The sequence below is a fragment of the Echinococcus granulosus genome (genome assembly GCF_000524195.1).
Source record: "Echinococcus granulosus chromosome Unknown EG_S00061, whole genome shotgun sequence".
In the NCBI taxonomy this organism is placed as follows: domain Eukaryota; kingdom Metazoa; phylum Platyhelminthes; class Cestoda; order Cyclophyllidea; family Taeniidae; genus Echinococcus; species Echinococcus granulosus.
The window spans coordinates 159,489-182,196 of NW_020170441.1; the positions used below are offsets into that span (position 1 = coordinate 159,489).

General features: G+C 42.1%; 3 protein-coding genes across 3 annotated transcripts; all 3 read left to right on the plus strand. All coding sequences in view use genetic code 11, as the record gives it.

The window, feature by feature from the left end:
- Positions 1-2,158: 2,158 nt before the first annotated feature.
- Positions 2,159-4,328, plus strand: EGR_06658 (glucose-regulated protein; the record flags this gene model as incomplete). Its single annotated transcript, XM_024495907.1, has 2 exons — positions 2,159-2,280; positions 2,495-4,328. The coding sequence occupies 2 exons, from the start codon at positions 2,159-2,161 to the stop codon at positions 4,326-4,328; spliced, it is 1,956 nt and encodes a 651-aa protein (XP_024349673.1).
- Positions 4,329-9,336: 5,008 nt separating this feature from the next.
- Positions 9,337-11,455, plus strand: EGR_06659 (Innexin unc-9; the record flags this gene model as incomplete). The annotated part of the gene is made up of 3 exons (XM_024495908.1): positions 9,337-9,652; positions 10,310-10,527; positions 10,658-11,455. The coding sequence occupies 3 exons, from the start codon at positions 9,337-9,339 to the stop codon at positions 11,453-11,455; spliced, it is 1,332 nt and encodes a 443-aa protein (XP_024349674.1).
- A 6,692-nt stretch (positions 11,456-18,147) lies between these two features.
- Positions 18,148-21,987, plus strand: EGR_06660 (Innexin unc-9; the record flags this gene model as incomplete). The annotated part of the gene is made up of 4 exons (XM_024495909.1): positions 18,148-18,460; positions 19,893-20,104; positions 20,563-21,433; positions 21,896-21,987. The coding sequence occupies 4 exons, from the start codon at positions 18,148-18,150 to the stop codon at positions 21,985-21,987; spliced, it is 1,488 nt and encodes a 495-aa protein (XP_024349675.1).
- Positions 21,988-22,708: the final 721 nt, after the last annotated feature.

The following is a 22,708-nucleotide window of genomic DNA, read 5'->3' on the forward strand; positions in this document are numbered from 1 at the left end:
ACCTGCGCACAATCTACGAGCAATAGACTCAAAAAGGGGAAATGCACTTATAGGTTAAAAGTAATTGCCGGTATCAGCCAATTGGCATCAAGGTTTCAGTGGGTTTTTCATTAATATATTTAAAATAGTCAGAGGCATCGAAAGTAAGCTGATTAGGTTCCCATATGTCCTATTTTTAGACCAGCTAGTCTAGGTTGCCAATATACAAGCATCATAGTTAGATTCATCACTTTTATATGATAGAATTTTAGCAATAACGCTAGTGAAAAAACCCAACAGTAAACATATTTAAGCTCGAGTTAAAATAAGTAGACAGCTAATAAGGTCCCTAAAGTATGACTTTGTTCATTTACGTGTGCTTGTTCAGCACCCAAAAATTTGGATAATTATGGTATGTGGCCGTATGAGTATATGCAAAAAAATACGGCCACATGCAGTATGAAGGCTAATCACGTATCTTGTACAATGGCTAACTGTGGATTTTAGCCATGCAAACGCTCGAACTTCCTGCATCTGTGCTTCCGTTCTGAGGAGCTGCTATTGTGTAGCGCCCCGAGACTTCCCTGCAGACGAGAGAAGACAAAATACTTGGGCAGAATATATATTCAACACAGAGAAGGTGTATGGGCTACTGACATAGCTTGAAGGCCAGTCTGCCCAGCGAGGTACCAGAAGGCAAATTCGAAGGTTCATAAGTGGCGCCTCACCAATACCGAGGGATAAACCACCATCGTATTTCAGTAGAGTCATGCCGGTCACACCTTAATGTAATACTTATATTGTTTAATGTACCTTTCAGAGAGGAGGCAAGGTTGAAATTCAAACCTGGTGACGGAGTTGGTGTCTCCCAAGTCAGAGAGAGATTGCTATCCCTCCCTTTTTAAACTTTGTACTTTTTTTCCCGATCCACTTCCCTCTTATAAATATGTTGAAATTAATTCAACCGGGTTGTTCTAAGAGCACTAGGAACAGGGAAGAGGAAATTTGTGAGTCTCGCCCTACATTAATACCTTTTGGCTTTAGCAATACACATTTCTTTACAGCACTTTGGATTGTTGCGACTTAGGGCGAGGCTTAGCAAGCTATCAGAGGAGGGGAGCAGGTGAATACAACCTTGTGACTGAGGAGCATTCAAAACCCACTTAGCCGGAAAAGAGTCCCGCTGCCAAATGTCTCTAAACTTGTAGCCATCTCCATTTACACTAAGCGACAAATGTATCGAAATTCATTCAGTCTCGTTGTTCAAAGGGTATGAAGGCCAGGGACGAGGAGATAAACAAGGCCAGTACTACAATATCATTCGATTTATTTACAAGGGCATACAGATGCGATATAATTAACAGCGAAATCAATGTGCATTAGTAAAGGTCAGTAAATGTAATACACTCTTGGAGTATGCTAGTGACAATTAAAAAACTTTGCCTTAAATTCTTCGCGTTAGTGCCTGGAGTGTTAGGCGAGGAATAAAGAGGCCAAAATTGGGTCAAGAAACACTACCAAACTAGGCATGGAATGGATGCTTATATCAGCTTGAGGCAGGGGTTGTTTGATGCAGGTGTAATTTCTAGTTTTATCTAAGTCTTGCTTTTGGCAGCAAGCTTCTTAGTGGGTTCCGCCATTGAGAATCAGTCGGGCAGTCTGGATTTCAGGCCAATCTAGTAGTACCAAACTCTACGCTCTATCGCTGCTACTTGTTTTGCCTTGGTTCCAAATCTTCTTTCGTCTTCCGTAAAGTCTCTGGTGCTACAACAGGTGTGACCCCCTTTACATCAGTGGCTATGCTGAACAGCTGCTTCAGGATTTGCGCGTTTTAAGTTGCATTTAGTCTTTACAGTTTAGGTGCATCAATTCGAAAGAGTGCTTGATAAGCTCTATAATTAAGGTATTCACAAATTTCATTCCTAATTTGTCGTAGGTATCAATATGCAATAGTTTACATTTTTGTTGCTTCAATTCTCTGATGCGTGCAAAAACAATAATTGATCTTCGATTTGCCTCTCTTCACTTACAGTTTTTCTTACTATAGCATTTTTATTTGAATTGTTGGAGGCATGACGTTTCATGACGATGCATTACGTTGACCAATCATCGTGTAACACATTGTCAGTTACGAAATATAAGGTCTGCCATCTTGGCCGTTTCGTTGTATAGTAACGTGATGGGTCCGTCCACTTACGTTGGTATTTTTTTACTCTGTATTCTCACGTTGTCCCGTTGCAAATCCGGCAAAGAAGAGTACGGGACTGTCATAGGTATTGATCTGGGTACAACTTATTCATGGTGAGTTTTTTTACGTCGAATATTGGGCTTTTGTTTACTCGTGGTATGTAGTTTTGGTTCATTTATCGGGTTTATTTCAATTAAATTCGGAGTTCCATTATTATAGTATGATATTTGTGCAGTATTCTGGTTGTAGTCAGTTTGCACCAGTTTTCTAGGGCTTTACTGATATTAGGGTGTAGTGCCAACTATTTGTTCGTGCTTTATTTTTCAGTGTTGGTGTTTTCAAGAACGGACGTGTTGAAATCATCGCAAATGACCAAGGCAATCGTATAACCCCATCTTATGTTGCATTCTCTGGTGATGGTGAACGACTGATTGGTGATGCAGCCAAAAATCAATTGACCTCAAATCCTAAGAATACTTTGTTCGACGCCAAACGACTCATCGGTCGTGATTATGACGATAAAGATGTGCAGGGTGATATTAAACGTTATCCGTTCAAGGTGATAAATAAGAACAATAAACCGTATATGAAAGTTCAAGTAGGGAGTGAGGAGAAGGGCTTCGCCCCCGAGGAGGTTTCGGCTATGGTTCTTAGTAAAATGAAGGAAATTGCCGAGGCCTATCTTGGCACTGAAGTTACCCACGCTGTCGTCACTGTGCCCGCCTACTTCAATGACGCTCAACGTCAAGCGACCAAAGATGCTGGTGCCATTGCTGGTCTGACTGTGTTGCGAATTATCAATGAACCAACTGCCGCTGCGATTGCCTATGGTTTGGATAAAAAAGATACTGAGAAGAACATCCTCGTATTTGATCTTGGTGGTGGCACCTTCGATGTCTCCCTCCTGACAATCGACAATGGTGTGTTTGAAGTTGTCGCGACCAGTGGTGACACTCATCTTGGTGGTGAAGACTTCGATCAGCGCCTCATCGATTACTTCGTCAAGTTATACAAGAAGAAGGAAGGCAAGGACATTACAAAGGATGATCGCGCAGTTCAAAAACTGAGACGTGAAGTTGAGAAGGCAAAACGCACGCTTAGCACAGAGCACAGCACAATGATCGAGATCGACAACCTCTTTGAAGGCAAAGACTTCTCTGAACCTTTGACAAGAGCTCGTTTTGAAGAGTTAAATAATGACCTCTTCCGTAGCACTCTCAAACCCGTTATGAAGGTGATGGAAGATTCTGGTCTTAAAAAGGAGGATATTGATGATATTGTCCTCGTTGGTGGGTCCACAAGGATACCCAAAATTCAACAGCTAGTTAAGGAGTTCTTTAACGGAAAGGAACCAAGCAGAGGCATCAATCCTGATGAAGCTGTCGCTTACGGTGCCGCAGTGCAAGCTGGTGTTATTAGTGGTGTTGAAGACACTGGTGATATCGTGCTCCTCGACGTTTGCCCCTTAACCATGGGTATTGAGACTGTCGGAGGTGTTATGACTAAACTCATCCCTAGAAATACTGTCATTCCCACCAAAAAGTCGCAAATCTTTTCGACTGCTGCTGATAATCAGCCAACTGTCACTATTCAGGTGTTTGAGGGTGAGCGTCCGATGACTAAGGACAATCACTTCCTGGGCAAGTTCGACCTGACAGGCATTCCGCCGGCTCCTCGTGGTTTACCTCAAATCGAAGTTACCTTCGAAATTGATGTGAATGGTATTCTCCGAGTATCCGCCGAGGACAAAGGTACTGGAAAGAAAAGCAATATTGTCATAAACAAAGAGACAAACCGCCTCACTCCTGAGGAAATTGAGCGCATGATTCAGGATGCCGAGAAGTTCTCTGATCAGGATAAACAAGTCAAGGAGCGTGTGGAGGTCCGCAATGACCTTGAGAGCCTTGCATACTCCATTAAAAACCAGGTCAAAGATAAGGAGAAGATGGGTGGGAAGTTGAGTGACGATGAGATTAAGACTATAGAGGATGCAGCTGATGAGGCTATTAAGTGGATGGAGAATAATCCACAGGCCGAGACCAGTGATTACAAGAAGCAGAAGGCGAATCTCGAGAGTGTTGTTCAGCCCATCGTGAGCAAGCTCTACGAAGGCGCGGCTCCTCCTCCTCCGACTGAAAGCACGCCGAAGGAGGAGTTATAAATGGATGGTGTTTGTACAGTTGCTGGCTTGCTTGTGTACATCAGTGGTAGAGACATGTGGCCATTCGTTAGGGCCGTCTAACATTGCATTGTTTTTTTCCTGTCTTTTATATGTCAATTAATTCACTTAATTGTAATGACTTACATGTATTGGGTGGGGGGGACTTGTGATATTTACGCTGACTAGTATTTTGGTCCCTTGTATCTGGCGCGTGGTCGTGTACGGGAATGCCTTGTTCGGGGTATGTGCATAGCGGGGTAGCTGTGCTTTTGCAGGCGCTTTGGGGGGCGGGGCTCCCTTTTTCGGCTCTTGGGACGCTTCATCTTAAAGCGGGTTCGCGCTTGGGTTCTTGTCAGATGTCTAGCTCAGTGTCAGGGCCCTCCGCCAGTGCCCGTGCGTTATTTGGTGTGGTGATTGAAACTGGGGTGTTGCCTGCGCGTTTGGTCACCGCCGCTACTAAACGACTTCGCTATCGTTTGTGCGGATATTCTGAGTTCACGCAATGCTACGTGTGTGTAGCATTGTAGTTTACCGGAGTGGACTTTCGTCCAAGCGCAGTTCGCCAATCGTGCAAATGGCTGGAGCCTGGTGGCAGCGGGTGTTGTATGTCAGCGGAGCAAGCGAAATGCTCGGTTGATCTAAAAGTTGCCAGTGTGATTAAGACGTTCTAAAATGGTGAGCAATCAAGTTTTGACCATGTCGTGGAGTGATGCAGCAGAACCGGTCGGTCAGTGAGCGGATTATAAATGGTTCTAGCCATTTCTCCAACGTGCCTTACTTTTTTACCCTGTTGCTTCCTTTTCGTCGGTTTAGAACCCCATCAATAATAAATAAGCATCACCAACTACCATTTTGGTGTAACTGCCAATACGATAATGGGAAATTGCCTCTCTCCCAACACATTGCAGCCAGTATTTCCAATGTTCACACAGCGAAATCAAATAGTTTATGCGTTGCTCAGTTTTTCAACCAAGCTTGTAGAACCGAGGCCGTGGACAGTCTACAATTGTCAATTCCATCAACGGTCGAATCGCTGCGAGCAGCATGAAGCATTTCCTCACTCTCAACTCTTTGGCCCCTTTAATTTTCATGATGGCAAAGTCCTATTGAGTTCGGCGAACTCTATTTTCCCGCTATGTTTGATGATTTGGTCTTTCTGCCAATGAAAGTACATCATAGAATTTTAACAATGCCACTTGTTACGGTCGTGTACACGTTGAAATGCCTCTAGTTAGGGTCTAGCCGTGACAAATCCAGGGGCGCCTGTTCAACTAGGATTTCATCTGATAAGCAAAGTACGCACGTGGTAACTACCCTAGATGGTAAGATATCAGTGACAGCTTTCAATTCTAGTATTTTTCATATTATTTCCTTTAAGCTAACCAATAAGAACCGAGAGAAATCCATGTATCAATGTTCGACAATGCAAGTGTGATACATTACATGGAGGCGTTATCTTGGTCTATGACACTGAAATTCACCTAATTACCACTTCACCGTCAAGTTACACAGCACACCTTTAAAAAATAAAGGCTTTTAATCGCCTCAGTCAGCATTTAAACTCCAAATGGCATCCGTCCGTATGGATCGTGATTCCATCTTGGCAATTTAAGTAGCCTGGTCTCTAGGGCGGTCAAATTTGCCCAATGCGAAATGGAAAGTAGCCCAGAAGGTCAGCATCAGAGCTGAATGGGAATAGTCTTTGTTACTGCTGAAATTCTAATGTCTATAAATACCAAACGTGATGCGAATACGATGGCTCCACTTCAACATGACGGCTCAAACAGAGCCATTTCTGTAGTGGCCTTATGACTACCGAGAGGTTTTTCAAATTGAAAGATTCCATTAGAAATAAAATCCTGCCTCGGACTAACTAACGGAATCTAGCCTCGAGTCTGATTATACTGCCACACTGAATTGTACAGTTTGCTTGAAGTCTTTTGTTCGACGTGTTTGTCAAAAGCCGGCATTGTTCTTTCATTGCGGCACGAATTCATATGCAGTCGGTTTTTGAAGGCTGGACGGAGGATGGTAGCATAACCTTAGCAATGATGAATAACCGTTCTTTAGGATATTTCTACTACTTTTTTGCTGTGAATTCGCGAGACGTTCCGATTTGGCACTCTACATTTTACTGTGAGGCTGCTGACGAATGAGTTTGGCGTTCCGCCTGGTTCACCAGTTCATTGTCAGGTAGAGGAGGCAAAAATACGACTAGGCGAATGGAGGGAATCATTGCTATAGCTAAACCCCCGTTTTTTTTCCACTACGGATTTCTTCAAAAACGCGAGACTCTCAAAATCCTAACTTCCGTTTGTCACATCGATATCGCATGAGTTTGTCTGGAAGTAACAAAAGTTCAGGGGTGAAGAAGTTTTAGAAAGTGGAATGGCAGTAGCACCTCCGAAAAAGAAGCGACGACTGTAAAGATTAAAACTTGATTCATTGAGGGCTCCGTTCACGAGGCCATTAGCTTGAGAAGGCGTGTCCATACCGTACCCTCTTCTGTTCTATGCCATTCTATGCGGTCGCTCGCGTGTTTAAGCCCGCAAATTCCATTTCATTGGCGGAGCCTGCTGTAGGCCGAGTACAATTATGCGAATGCAAAGTGATAGAAGTGAAACACGTATGGATCTTACGCCTCATTCATTCGGAAAGTGCTTCCCGTTCCTACTGCTGGAAGCAATGGCCGTGTGTCAAGTTCTGCAGTAGCATATTGATGGTCAATGTATTTTTAAAACTGTCACCTCCAACTAGTTGTTTTAATCAAGGCCCTCAACGATTTATTGCAAAAAGTCATAAAACTCTTGGATACAGGTGATTGATGGATTAATTCAATTTCTTTAGATGCATAAAAAGCACGCGTACTGCAAAATAATTTAACAGAAATGGAAAACCAGAGTTGTTTAACTGAACTGGACAAGGGACGCTGGAAATTACATAAAACTGCTGGTATTCGGGAGACTGTGCATTAGTTTGGGGATGCGTCGCTTCCCTAGAACCACAAAAACCGTTTTATTCTACGAAGAAAAAATTGGTGCAATTGCCTTTCTTCAGCTAAAACGTGTACTATTTTGTAATAAGCAAACACAGTTGTACTTTGTATTATGTATGAGAACTAAACATCCGATTTATTCTGAGAGGGGGTCGTATTTTATGCACTCAAATCCTATGGATTCATCAATTGGTGACTTTGGAATGCAAAAAATGTTAGATTCTAAACGGTCCAGTCGTAGAAAACGGTGTTATCTATACAAACATAGCACTGTGTATTGTGGAAAGACCATTAAAAAATGAAACATCTCAGGAAACACCGATGCAGGCAGTCGTGTCCCGTTTATTTTGGACATAAAAGGAATGTACATACATTTCATAATGAATGATAGTAGTGGGAACAAGGCGACGGTTTTTTAATTGCACTCAGTCTGCTTCCCCGTTGTGAGTGGAACCGCCTATGATGTAGTCAACACGGCAGCTCCGAGCTGCAAAGGTCATCCTCGGGCCTCATTCCACTTTATGTTTTGCAAGTACGTAGTCCGTGTGTAATGCAGTGCTCTATTCACATCAAAGCACATCTGACTCATACCTGAAACAGTCCATTTGTTTCCCACTTACGGGAAAATCCATTCGATTACCTTTAAAATAACAAATATGAATTGGCACCATTACCCTAAACCGCAATTTTTTCATTGTAAACAATGATATCCTGCCATAGTGGTATCGTTGTAGGTTCAAAAGCAAAAGTTTAGCAATCTAATATGGATCGCATCAACACCTTTCTTAATCATATCAGTTTGGTAGGATCAAATTGGAAAATGAACAGTCATTACTAGATGTAGTCTTGTCGTTGAATGAGACAGACTTTGTCTGCTCGTTCCTCTCATTGCGATTTTGTTGCGCGTAAGCAGCTCATTTTGAAATAATGCGATGGTCTGTGTTAGTGTGCTTTCACGGTCACACCGCGGTCCAATTGAGGTTTGCCCTTTTGGACTGAGCAATGTGAATAAGGGTGAGGAAATCGGAGATCTCATCGTATCAGACCAGAGTGGTTTCACAGATGCAACTTAGCATACAAAGAATTCGCTTATTTTCACATCACCGAAGGAAAAGCAAGTTTTGTGATCCCACGTATGTGAAGTTTGTTTTTAAGGGAGATTTACTACAGAACTAACTAAAGTTAGTACATGTGACTTAAATTTAGCTAAAAAACTCCTGAAATTTCATTCAGTGCTATTTTTATCTCAGAATGTTAACGAAATATCTCAAAAAACACTTATGCAAAGGCGTATCTGCCTGTCGCAGCATCTGGAAGTTGTGAAATTTTTACAGTCGTGCACTTAAAACTCATTCAAATTTCACCAAAGTTCCCGTTGAAGCAAGTCCAAAATCCAACATTAACCGCAAACACTGTTACCATCTTAAGAGGAATCGTGCTAGTGTAGTTACAAACCACTTGAAGAAGGACTACTTTCACTATTTTTGAGCATAGAGATCAGCTATAATTGGAAACTATCGGCAAATTGGCAATTAGTATCTTGGACTTCAAATGACGGAAAATCCTTTGAACTACTGTGTTAGTTTGGAGGGCCTGAAACGTCGCTTTCACCGCAACGAAATTTAGCAAAGCTGTCCTATTTCGCGGTACTTCATACCAAGTCTGTACATATGACGTGATTCTACAACATTGATAGGAATTTGGTCAAAAAATTTGGAAGCTGGGAGCTTGTAATTGATAAACCTAGCTAGTGAAATATTCAAATAGTAGTGGATGATCCATGAAGGAACAGCACAAATCGTTGGCATATTCTTAGTGCCATAGTGGCCCCCAGTCGTGAGTTCCCTACTCACCTGAATCGCTTTTTTCCTTAAAAAGTATGGTGAGGTAGAGTGAGTGAGTACAAAGGTCTACTTTAGTACTTGCTTAATTGGTCGCACACATGCACAGGCTCATAACGAAGTAGAGCTTAAGACGATTAGACTTAGAAGTTAACAGACAGATTAGAGTGGAATGACAAAGCTGGTGGACAACGCTTTGCAGATATGCGAGAAGGTGAAAACGCATCTGGGTGACCTCGAGGACTTTGGTGATCGCTTTAACTACTTTGGCTGTGGAGTGGTGTTGCTGGTGTGTGTCTTCGTGGTCTCCACGAAGCAGTACTTCTTCAACCCCATCTCCTGCTTCATCGCTACTGAGGTGGGCGGGACCAACCTGCTGAGCTACGTGGAGAACTACTGCTGGGTCCAGGGTACCGTGCCCATCACCTACACTGGCCGGATGCCTACCAATGAGACCGAATGGCTGCAGCTCGAGGAGAGGAAGATTCGTGAGTTGCGATACCACTGAATTATCAAATGCCATATTGAGCTGAGTGTCACGGAGAAGGGCAATGAAGTGAAGTGTGCTGCATGGTGAAAATTTATTCAAGGCTAGTGAGCACTATATTGTGTCACTATCAGGCTTAAAGGGGATGTAAACAAATAAGTAGCTTCTGGGGCATTGCAGGAGCAGTTCGCATCACCATCTTTCGTGTACGTGGATTTCTGTATATGTATTCTAAAACGCAATGCTGTAACTTCCAACATTGAATATGCTTTCAAAATCACCAATCATCACAACACAAAAGTGCGACGTTTAAAAAACTAACGAAATCACGCCATTTGATTTGCCCAATTTCTATTATCCTTTTACGTGATAAGGCAGTGTCAATTTATGAGGACTTTACTTTTGTGGGTTTGAATAAAAAAACAATGGATAAATAACTCTTCTACATTCTAGAATGCGATGACAAAATGAGTTAGTAATAATCAACTCTAAGCTTTATTAAAAACAGTCAAGTGTGGATGTTTAGTGTCATCCTCAATTTGAAGAAAAGTTGCTTGAAAAATGACCCTCTGTGGAAGACTTTCAGCAGCACTCTGTAGGTCAATAACTTGTGTGAGTCTACTGAATAACCGCAAGTAGAATTTTTATACAAATTTAGTGTACTACCAGTGGGTCCCATTTGTCCTGGGGCTGCAGTGTATCCTATTTTACCTGCCTCGGTTGATCTGGAAAGTGCTTTACCTTCACTCTGGAACGAATGGGAACGCACTCAGCCGAGTAGTCATACGCTCGGTGGAGGCCCTTCACGCTCCCCCAAGCCAACGTCAGGCAGCCATCAATGAGATCGCCGACATTGCTGAATACTACTTTGCAAAGGTAAGCCCTTTTGACTGCACAAAGTAGCCTATTGTAAATAGAAGCAGATGTTGGAAGCCCTATACTAAAGGACTGAATTTTAGCTAATGACCACCTAGAGATAAATGAAGAAATCCGCATTCCATTTTAGCGCTTTGATCGAAAGATTTCGACTGATTTTGGACGATCCAAGTGCCCTCGTGGTGTAAATATAATTGCCTCATATCTGGTGGTAAAAGTCCTCTACCTCATCAATGCGATCGGTCAATTGTTGATGATGCAGCGATTTCTTGGCTTCAGCTCCATCAGCGATTTGGCCTACGGTTTCAGTGTTCTTAGGGATATTGTGAATGGTCACGATTGGCAGGTAACACAAATCTTTCCACGCGTCGGTTTCTGCTATGTGGAGTTAAAATTCCTCGGTGTAAAGACTAACGCCGTGACCGCGCAGTGCGCTCTGCCATTGAACATGCTCAATGAGAAGATCTACCTCTTCCTGTGGTGGTGGATCATGGCCGCCGTCAGCATCACCACCTTCTACCTTTGCCTCTGGATATTCCGCTTCAGCACACACAATCGGGAGGCCAACTACATTTTTAAGTATGTGCAACTCAGCGCAGACACGTTCACGCAATACAAGGACAAAGAGGTAGAGAACTTTGCCCGTCACTATCTCCGGCACGAGGGTATCTTCCTTGTGCGGATGGTGCGTCTAAACGCTGGGGAGCAGGTCGCGGCGGCGGTGGTGAAAGCCTTCTGGGAACGCTACAGACTGGCTAACATGGATCCCCTCAGAAGGGGTTTCCCTCTCTCGAACGTCCCTACAGCTCCTGCATCCAACATTGTTCCCCGGGACCTTTATTCTCAATTTAAAAACTTCTCTAAGGTCACTCCTCATGAGAAGGACAGTGCGGATATGGACACGATGTCCACACAAGCCTATGTTTAGGCAAACCTTTAACTTATCTGATGTTCGTCTTCACCCATCACCAATAAATTCCTCAATCAGTCTTGGTTATGCTTCATGGACTATTGTGAGATTATGTGAAAAGCGCTAACCACATTAGGTCCATAAAACATTATCGCAACTTCAGGGCACAGGTCTCTTTGCGCTGTCATTTCACTTTGAAGGTTTTTCAGTGCAATCAATCCCAATTACAGCACTGCAACATACTGACCATTTATTTATTTTCCCACATAATTTGTACACTTTAATGCTCTGAAAAACCTTAAACTTGTTCAAGAAGTCCTTCGGTGAATGAGCGATGCATTTACATTAGGTCCCGCAGAGTTAAGATGCGGCACTTGAATTCTCCACGATAATTTGGCAATAATTACAAGGTTTTAATAGAACAGAAGAAGTAACACTAGTGTTTGGAGGACAGTAAAATGAAATTTATTTCTTATGAACAAGTCATTAACTTCACAAGCTCCGTGTGATGTGACTTGGGGTCACCTTGAGAATGACTTCGAGTCCTCAACAATACCCTAGGCCGTGAGAACTAAGCCTTGCAGATGAAAAATTAAAGCTGCGTAATAGAATAGGAAAACGTACTCATTTTGCTTCTGCATTCTAACCTAAGATCCAGGAAAAAGAAGTGTGAATCACCTATATAGGGTTACTGTGACTAGCGTAAGAGTGAAGTTTGAAATTCCCCATGAGAACCGTTGTCTTAACTACGCCGTTGAGGAATATTCTGATGGTCCTTAATGTGCTTACCTCGTATTTAATAGCATTAGAAGTTTACATAGGCGGCTTAACATTGAGCAGTAAATACGGAAGTTCACTCAAATGTGCCCTTTGTTACTTGTGTTTCGAGATTCGGTAAGCGACGCAGCCGATTGCATCCCAGGCTGCGTAATTTGCTTAATCCGGGAGGGGGGGGGGATTTTGGTGGATGGCATTATCCAACATTATTGACATTAAAATCAGAAAAAAGTACAACTAGCTCGATTTTGTGACTAAATACAAGAGTGACCTTGATTCATTCACCTCGGTAACATACAAACGGTCAACAGCAATTTCATTCGGACTATGTGACAGGTCTCATGGAGCATGTAGAAGGGGGAGGTGAAAACTTTGGCTCTGTCATTAATATCAACTAAATGACGCTGCAGTTCAGAATGATGAAACACGGCGTCATTTCTTCCGCCATACGCCCTAGCTCTAGGCCTCCAACTCACGCTTTGGACGTCGGTTAAGAGTGACTAGTCGCCACGCCATCTAACCACTCACACACTCATCTTCCTCCCCCTGCCACCTCATAGCGCGAGAAGAGAGGAGAATAAACTTTGCATTAAGTGATGACTTCCTCCTTCAATGCCCTCCATTCAGAGACATGGAAACGAGGGTACTTTCTGTATTCACCTGTCTTTTACTACATTTTCCATCTACTTTAAAAACTTAAAAGTGACAATGGACGCTTCTCAGCATCCAACGACTGACACCGAAAACATGTTCACGTACTGGAAGCAGACTTTATTTTGGCTCTTAGTAAATTATAAGACCACTGTGTTTCAAGGAGAAGGTTTTGTGATAAGCGGCAGTCTCAAGTGGCCTTATCATTAGCGTAGAGTGTTGATTTTGGGCAGTATCTTTCTCCTCTACCCGATAAACTTTTCTTTGTGAGTAAACTTCTGCCACTGGGCCACTTTAGGTGGTGGCACTTTGCCAAATTGCTGTGTGCTCCAACGCATGACTAAATATGCTGAAAGTGTCAATCATATAACTGCTACTTTATTGACAGTCCCCATTCATTAACGCTAATCCCCTGAACCCTTCTGATCTTGGCACCACATTTAAGTGTGCAGAAGCATTACTGCTTCAGTAACACGAAGACATTAAGCAGGTTCCGGTGAGCTTCTATTAGCACAGCACAATCTGAGATTGATACAGTAGGTCAACCTATCGGGTCATTCTTATAGTGAGCAGAAAACTTTTCAGCCAAAAAAACTACTCTCCCACGTACCACGTTTAGTGAACAAACCAATGGAAACGTTAATTTTTAGGTAAAAATAGGCGTGTTTTATTGTGTTGAGGAAAGTGACGTGGATGGTAATCTCCTTTTCATCACATAAAATAATGAATGCAACCATCCGAAGTTCAGGCCGCCTGAACTTCGTTAATATGGTCGTGAGCATTAGGCACAATTTTTTTGTGGCTTCCACTTAAACATAGTGAACAACCAACTTTGGACTATATCGCGGTACTCTAACATCAAACAGGCGGAATAGAATTAAAATAAAAAAATTTGAGGCTCTGAAAAACAAAAGGAGGCTTAGGTTTTCCTCACTTGCGAAAATGGATTGGGGGGGGGGGGCGGAGCTGAGGGGGTGTTAGAGCTAAAATAAGTCCCGACAAGGAAGTGGCTGGCAGAAAGTAGTTGGACGCAAAGACCACCCCCAAAATATTGTGTAAAGGGTCAATGATGCTGATCCCTTGTGTGGGGCCGTCGAACACATGCAAGTGTGTGTGTGCCACTCGAAGGATTTGATATTGCCGAAGCTCATATGCTAATCCACCCGTCATTCAACTAGTGCGTGCCATCCACACATGGAGGGAGCGCATTAGCATACAGGACCCTGGCAGTCGAAATTTGCATTTTAAATTTAGTTCTTAGGATTCAAAAGACAAAATGTGATCCAGTTTATAACATGATGGATAAATTTAACCTGGGAGTCTGACCGACTGCCAATGATATTGTAAGACTTTAAATACGTGTGGAATTGTAAACTAGAAATGAAATAAAATAAAAAATCAGAAGGCTAGATTGGGTTTTGTAAATCAGTAGGATGTGATAATAAGCAGCCCAAAGGTGGACGTTTTAACATAAAACAAGGTAGTTCTATTTATCCGCATGGTTGATCCTCTGGTCACAGATCACAGCTCGTGCACTTCAACAGATGCGAGTTGAGACACGACAAGATTGCTGAGATCCATAAAAGCACTCAATATAAGAAGATCCACACCAAACATTTTAATTAGTTTCATTCCTCCCATGGTAGGTAATCACCTCCAAATTGCGCTGAAAATGTGTTCAAGTAATTGCGTAGCCGTACACGAGCTTTGGCTTTCCGAACGCCAGAAGTGAGCAATTGTAGAGTTTTGACACCCACCAGGCCGCCAGCGAACGGGTTTCGCGTCTATAACATGCAGAAATTTAAAAAAATGCGTTTGAATTCACGAAAGTGCGCAGATTTTTCAAGTTATGGTCTAGAGAGCCTCACTTTTTCAAGAACTCAAGATAAGGGCGGTCGGATGACGGCGCAATGAATTTCACACATCACAAACTTATGGCTGAAACTTATGAATACGATGAATGAGGTGGAAGAAACACCCGACAAGTAAGTACAAATTTACCCAAAACTTGTGGTTACCAAGACACGGTCATATTTACCATTCCAACTTTTTATGCATTTAGAAGTAACTATTATGGTATACCGTCCCGATATGAAAACAAAAACAATCAGTTAAAATTCTTGTACTCATAGGCACTGATGCCACTAAATACACTAAGCTAGTACTCAATTCAAAAATTGGACTGCAACTAGTTTAAATGCTTTATTTGTCATTAGGTGATAAAATGATTTCTTCGATAAAATTGGAGTCGGTTTTGCAGTTATAGTACACCTTAACCATACAAGTAAGCCAATCTGCATTAGTTAAGTAAATAGAAATTACGGCCAATTCAAATTTTATGGGGAACAGGAGTGAAGTAGACTCCTATCCGCGAATCGACTATGCTTTTTGGGAATGCGTTCCACCAAGGAAAAATGCAAATATAAAAATTTAACATTAGGTATTTCTCATGGCAACTTACTTCACTTTTTTTACCAACCATCATTTTGTGCTAGGAAATGAGCCGAGGTGCATTTTCTTGCACCAGAAGAAAACTCTTTATAAGTATGCCATTTTAATAAAAGACGAGCTTTATATTCTTCAATTTTGTTTTTGTTTTCTCCTAAAAATGAAATAGCCTCTGAGCCATGTAAACATTAGGAAACCGGCAGTTAGTCTTTTGGGAGTGAGGCTCAGAGAAACTTCTGACACAGTGGATCTGTCGTGCCCAACACTTAATTTAGTCTAATCACGCTATAAACGACCTCCACACGCACTGGCCATGCAGCCCGTGTTACTGCTCTTGAACGGCCAAAAATCTGGGTTCTATTCACCATTTGATCTCCAAAATGAGGAATTCGGGTCTTAAAAACTCTCGATGGATAAATTTGTATACATTCAAAGGAGAAGTCCTCAATTATGCAACGTTTGGAAATATTTGACGTTAAAAGAGGATTGGGTTCCCCTACCTATAAATACTTCGTGTAAACCTAAGCAGCACGTTTTACCTTGATGCTTATTTGATTTTTTGAAATCAGTCAGCTCAACTTCCACATAACCTCGAAACTTTTGATTTCCATATAGTGTTGGGATTGAGGAACTACCAAATAGTAAGAAATGCTGAATAATCCTACAAAAACAAAGTAAGAATTTCGATCATAGTTGGCGCTTGACTCAGAGTCATTAATAGGCTTTTTCAGTTGTTACCGACAATAATAGTAAGGGAACAGATACTAGATATGGTACAAATGGATACTTCTATGAAACCGTATTGTATGAGAAAGCTAATGCAGTGACGACACCATGTGAAATAAATACGCTTTTTTTTCTTGAATGCTCCATTCACCTCGCATCTTTTGCCTTAAGAATCGGTGTGTATTTTGTTACCAATGTGTCGAAAATGAATCCTGCCTCAGTAGCACAATTCGTCCCACGATGATGGACAACCTTGGATTTTTGGAAAAATTCACTAGTCGGCTTTGGTCATCCAATGAAATTGTCTTGCACGCGCCTCGAACACTGTTTTGCGCTGCGTGACCAGTTGCGTCATCCTGTCAGCCTCTCCATTTGGCCAATCCGTGTACAATGCGCCTCTGTTCGGACACCGATTGGCCATCTGTTAGAAAATTTGAAAAGCGTAAATGACGAAATCTAGCTTATAAGTGCTAAATTAGGGAATTCCGGTTAAATCTGCCATAAAAAAATAACCGTACAGGCATTTTGTTAAAATTACGAATTCAGAGCACAAATTTTTGCTAAAATGAATTCACAGAGATTCACCTCATCTACATTCATTAAAAGTTCAGCAAGTGCCTAATATTTTACAAGTGTTTTAGCTGGAAAAGTGCCAGGTATGATAATTACTGTTGAGCTATTGGCTTTTGCGCAGTTTACGCCACTCTACAGTATTGAGTATACCGAACCATTAAGAAACTACGCATAGTTGGAAAAGTGGCAAAAACAACCCCTCTATACAAATTCTGTAACGCACCTTGTGGCAAAAAAACTATACTAGTCGAATGAAAGGGAGAACTTTGGGGAGACGCAAATACACGTTAGCAATAACCACATACACCCCTAAAGTCTGTTCAGAAGTGCAACTACCAAGGAGGAAGAGAATCGCAAAGTCGTTTCTTAACTAAATTTTACAGCCCTACACTGAAAAAGTACTATTTCATGGCTCCGATTGTTACAATATAAATGCATGCACCGTCGAGAGCCATTTACGGTGGAATAGTGCAGCCAGAAGCCTCTCCTGATTGACTAGACCACTGGCCAATCAGAGGGGCGCGCACACGCGCTTATACCTGAGCTCCACTCAGATGAGAGGGCACTTGATTTGTACACGCTGGCGGGTAAGCATGTTGGTTTGTGCCGTTTCTTTCCATGTCAAGAAAAGCGTTAGGCTATCTCTATCCATCTTTTTCATACCACTTTACTGTAATCTCTTAATTCGTTATTCTACCTTGGCTCGTGGTCTACGAGGTGACGTGTATCTGCATGCTGCTGCATGATCCCAATGCTGACTACTCATTCTATCTGCTTAGTGCTTGCATAATCATGAATTGTTTTTAAGACAACATTTTATACAAATTTTTGTGCGACCTATGGTTGCTATACAAATTTTTGTGCGACCTATGGTTGCAGCAGTGTTCGTATTTCGAAAATAAATTCATTGTCGTCTAGTAGCCACCTGTGTGTGGTATAACGTAAAAAGTGGTGTGTATTATTTCTTCCTACCTTATTTACAATTAATTGTGATTAAGGAGTGGAAATTATTCCCAAAAATCCCTTTAAATTCCCAATCACAGCAATGAAATAACCAGTTAAATGAGTGTTTTGTATCTGTTTATGTCTGCAATTGTACGTGGGATTTGAGTTGTCCCAGCATCTGCATTTAATGGCCGCGCACATTATGACCTTTTGCCAACTTTTCTTTTTTTTCGTTGCATACGCGCCTTCAATGTTTGTTCAGCTGAACTCTGCTCACCCGAAGGTCGGCGGCCTAGTGGTCGTCGCGAGTGGGCGTAACGCTCGGCATGTAGGCTTTACCACCTATTGATTATTGATTTTCGCAGTGCATTCTGTGGTCGATTCTAATGCAGCTTGCACCAAATGTGATTAATAAATCGATAATGAGGTAACGCACCCAAATACTGAAAACGAATGCCAAATAAGGCGCTTTTTCTCTCGTTTTGCATTTGTTTCACCACGACAATTGCCTAAAATCCTTTAGTTACCCCTGAAAGTTCTCCCTTTTTTACAGTAATCTAACAGTAGAACCTGAAAGTCCTCTCGGCGACATGATAGAATCGACATTCTTAGACTATCTCACCAAGTTTAAGGTGACGACCTATGCCGGAGTCGAGGATTTCGCAGACAAGTTCAACTTCATTTTCACGGTGATAGTTCTCTCCCTGTGCACCGTCATCATCACTGCGAAAAGCTACCTCCTGAAACCCATAGCCTGCTATATCTCCACCGAAGTTGGCGGAACCAACCTGCTCAACTATGTTGAAAACTACTGCTGGGTACAGGGAACAATCCCTATCTCCTATGCCAGCAAAATGCCCCAAAATGATGCCGAATGGGCGGAATTGGAGAATGTAAAAATACGTAGGTCTCACTATGTGCTTATCCAGTAATGCTTCGTGTTACCTAAAGAAGAAATAAGTCGCTCACTTTATCAGTTTTTCAATTAACTAACCTGGGATTATTTTTTTGATATAACATTTTGATGTATGGATGTTAAGTGCATATGGGCCCCATGGCTTCGGCTATTGTAAAAAGACGGGCATTTGATTGACATAAGATAGGAAAATCTAGAAAAACCAATGGATAAGCTCTTCATCAACAGCCGTAAAAGGACAAAATCATCTATTCCAATGTGCAAGCCCGGTAACATTTGGAGGTAAAGGTTATTTCAAGGCTTGGTGTGATACCAACTGATAAATTTTGGGTAGGTAATGTGGAAATATTTGCAATTATTTTTTCTCATTTATAAAGAACTAATTTAATGCAGGCGAAGATAAGGGAATTTGTTTTGAAAGCTCTTTACACTATCAACAAAATCAGTTGCGTTCTCATCATTGACAAAGTTAAGAGGATAAAGAAAGTTTTATTGATGAAATTGCATTGAATTTCCTGCACCTTCTGAAGAACCAGTATTAACCATGTCCTATACTTGCGAGTCCTGTTTTGGTAAATCATTTCTTATGCAAATCTTGGCTTCAATTTTCATCCCACGCTAAGCAATGCAAATATGATGTGGTCATTTGCTCCGCTTTCTTGAGTACGTGACTAAAAGTAATTTAATGAAAAGGTCCCCAGCAGTTACCCACACAAAGCAAACACTCGTCTGTTTCATAAGTTAAAATAAATAAAAGCACTTAAAAACAAAAATACTTGAAAGTCCTTCAATACTTGTACCTTGAAATCTCATAAGGATTCGAACATCACCGTCGACACTATTTTTACTATTGGGTTCAAAATATCACGCATAAGTTGTGGAAGCTTGATATCTCCAATGAACTCCTTAAGATTAAATAGTTGTACTTGAAATTATGCTGGATAAAGTCTTATCATTTTCGTGTTAAATGCTTTGTCAACTTTGAGTACGGAAGTGGGTTCTCTTGAATAACCCCGAGAGTAATTGACCGGCATGAGTATATGCTTTAAGTAGATTCACTTTCTTAAGTGAATTACAAAATATTCCAGCTGCCATAGGCGCAAAAGTAAAATATTGAGTCTCGACTCCATCTGTACCATCGGTAGTAAGAAAAAGAGGTTACTATATCAAATAGGTTGACCGCGATTTATGAGGCCGAGTGATTATAATTGAGGTTGCCTTAAGGTCACGCATTTAATATGGCTTTCAATCAAAGAAAAGTATGTCATTTCATTTGTTGCTCTGTAAGCATTATCCATATGGAAAAGGAGGGGAAGAACTACGTTTTTTACACGCCAGCCACACCGTTCAAACGGACAACTTGGTATGATTGTAAATAATCCCAAGACAACAAGTCTCACCGAACGCTTAATTCTACAGTTTACTACCAATGGGTTCCGTTTGTGTTGGGTCTCCAGTGCTGCCTCTTCTACACCCCGCGTCTTATCTGGCAGGCGATCTGCTACAATCGCACCGGGACTGATTTGGAGAACCTTGTCAATCAGGCTATGACGGCCATGCATAGCGACGAAAAGAGTCGCCAGAGCACCGTGGACAACATTGCAGAGGGCATCGAACACCTCCTCTTCCAAGTTGGCTTCCTTTTTACTTGCCTACCCTATCTCATTCTTGCGCCGGAAATTGCACAGTGAAAAGGGTATTAGGGCTCCACTGCCATCCTATCTATGTTCCTTTGAAATTTAAAGGTTATTACAGGTGGTGCGCTTAGTCAACGAAGCCAACAGAACAACAGGGACTAAAAGTTCCGTATCATTGCTTTGTGTGTGATAGCAACTACGACCTTTGGTCGCGTCCAGAAATGGCCCAAGTCGATACGGACATTTTTACTTTTGCATTAGATATAGGTACGAGGATCAAACTCTTTTCGGTTTCACAGGAAAGAATAGGTATCATTTCAAAACCACCTCGCATTCATTTCATAAATCGTATAATTGATTAGAAAATGTGATATTATCTCCAACATTGGCACATTTACCTGCAAAGGAAAGCTTACTACTTCTACTCATTCATCAGCCTTATCCTGCTACAGGGTCAGAAAAGAGCTATGCTGGATCGTGAAGCATCGAGGGGTAGTGGTCGAAGTGGCACGGACTCAGAAGGCGAGAAAATGTTGGACTACTCAAGCGAAAAGCATCACAGACGCAACCTTGCTGTCCAAAGCGCACGTCTTCGCATTTTGTCAAAGCGTCGTGGCAATTACATTGTACTGACATACTTGCTCATCAAAGTGCTTTACCTCGCCAACGCCGTAGGCCAGATGTTTTTGATGCAACACTTTCTGGGTTTTAACTCAACCTCGAGTCCACTCTTTGGAATTAGTGTACTCAAAAACATTATCAATGGTCACGACTGGCAAATGACACAGATATTCCCCCGTGTTGGCTTTTGCTATGCCGAGATGAAGATTCTTGGTGTTCGCGTGAACGGTGTGACCGCACAGTGTGCCCTGCCTGTAAATATGCTCAATGAAAAGCTCTATATCTTTCTTTGGTGGTGGATCCTGGCAGCGGCTATTATCACTGCTATCTATTTACTCCTCTGGATCGTTCGAATCTGCGCAAGATCACGTGAAGTAGACTACATTATTAAGTATATCAGATTCGCTGATGATGTTCCTCAATTCGATGAGCGCGATGTCGATGATTTCGCTCTCCGCTTCCTCCGTCACGATGGCATATTCCTCATTCGTATGGTTCGCATGAATGCCGGTGATGTTGTTGCAGCTGGGGTTGTAAACGCCCTCTGGAACCGATACCAACAACGCCTAGAGTCGAGGGACCGCGACCCCCTGACCAACAATCTACGCCCCAATATTGGTTGGTCTGCTGATCTCGAAAAGGGTGGAGACAATACCACTGTGAGAAACAGGGCACCCGAAATGGCTTCCACTGACTTAAAGGGTGCGCCTTACCCCCATCAACCTAGAAGTATTGTATAATTCATTATTTACTGCTATTCTAGGCGTATGTACACCCAAAAATATCATAAACGCTCAAACTTCACATTTGTTTTTCGGTTGTTAACGCGTTGATTGGACCGCAATGCTTTTTTTTAACATCTCTTTCTCCTGCACGACCGTGATTGCCTTGCCTTTTTGAGATCTGTTATTTTCGTAACGAGAAACTTTTAGTAAAATGTTTATTTAGAAGCTCTTCTTGAACTAACCCAAATAAATGAAAATGATTACTCAAAGTATTACTTGTGTTATTGTTTTCTTAATTCAAAGTAAGACAAGTGGCAAGTTTTAGCAAAGCGAGTGAGTCTTGCGAGGAGACTAAACTTTCACATTTCACCTGCTTGTGTGACTATCTCCCAGAGGTTGAGCAGTAAAGGGCGTCGAAGATAATACCTTCGCGACTCAGCCTTGGTCACGGCGGCAGCAATTGTTAGGCGCATGCATTTTATCGGGCTGACGTCTCCTGGAGTCGATTTTCTCCTCATCCTGGTGTCATGAAACGGTATTTGAGGACTTATAAAGCGTAGGTCTGAGACCAGCATCGAAATCACGACATCGCCATTGTGGTAGGGAGGTGGCTTGAAGGCAGAAATTCTGATTTCCATTACAGCTTAACGTAGTCAAGCAAAGCGTAATGCCCTGCAATTTTATGGTTTCTAGAATTCTAAGCTTTAGTACTGGGGACTACAGTAAGAGCTCCGTGTGCAATCCACCCATGGATTATTTTATAATCACTTCTATCAAAAATCCCGTCTCACCCTGCAAACTGTCCAATTGATCGATGTCGACGCATTATTCTCGTTACAATCTCAAGCCCTGACAGGCGCATGGTCTAAAGGGTCATTGTCACGCTGTTGGACGATGCACCCATACAGAAATGGACGATGACTGATGGCCCAGCGTCAGTGAAAAAAAGTAAGGCTGTCGGTGTCCTTTGGTTTTTTTTGTCGCAAAATTGGACCGAAGTCTCTGGACACGCTTGAAGCTGTGTCAAGCCACTCAGTTGAATTGAACTGTCATGGTTATTCGCCATACGCTACCTCTGCTGCAATGATTAAGGGGAATTACAAAGTAGAGAAATTGGTTCTCTAATTAAGACAAGAATACAGCACTTCACTTTCATATATTGCTAACAACTGAGGATGAATGAGTGGGCTAGGCTGGAGCTGTGTCCTGGATATTTCCATGACCCAAATCGACGAGCTTACACTCCCACAGT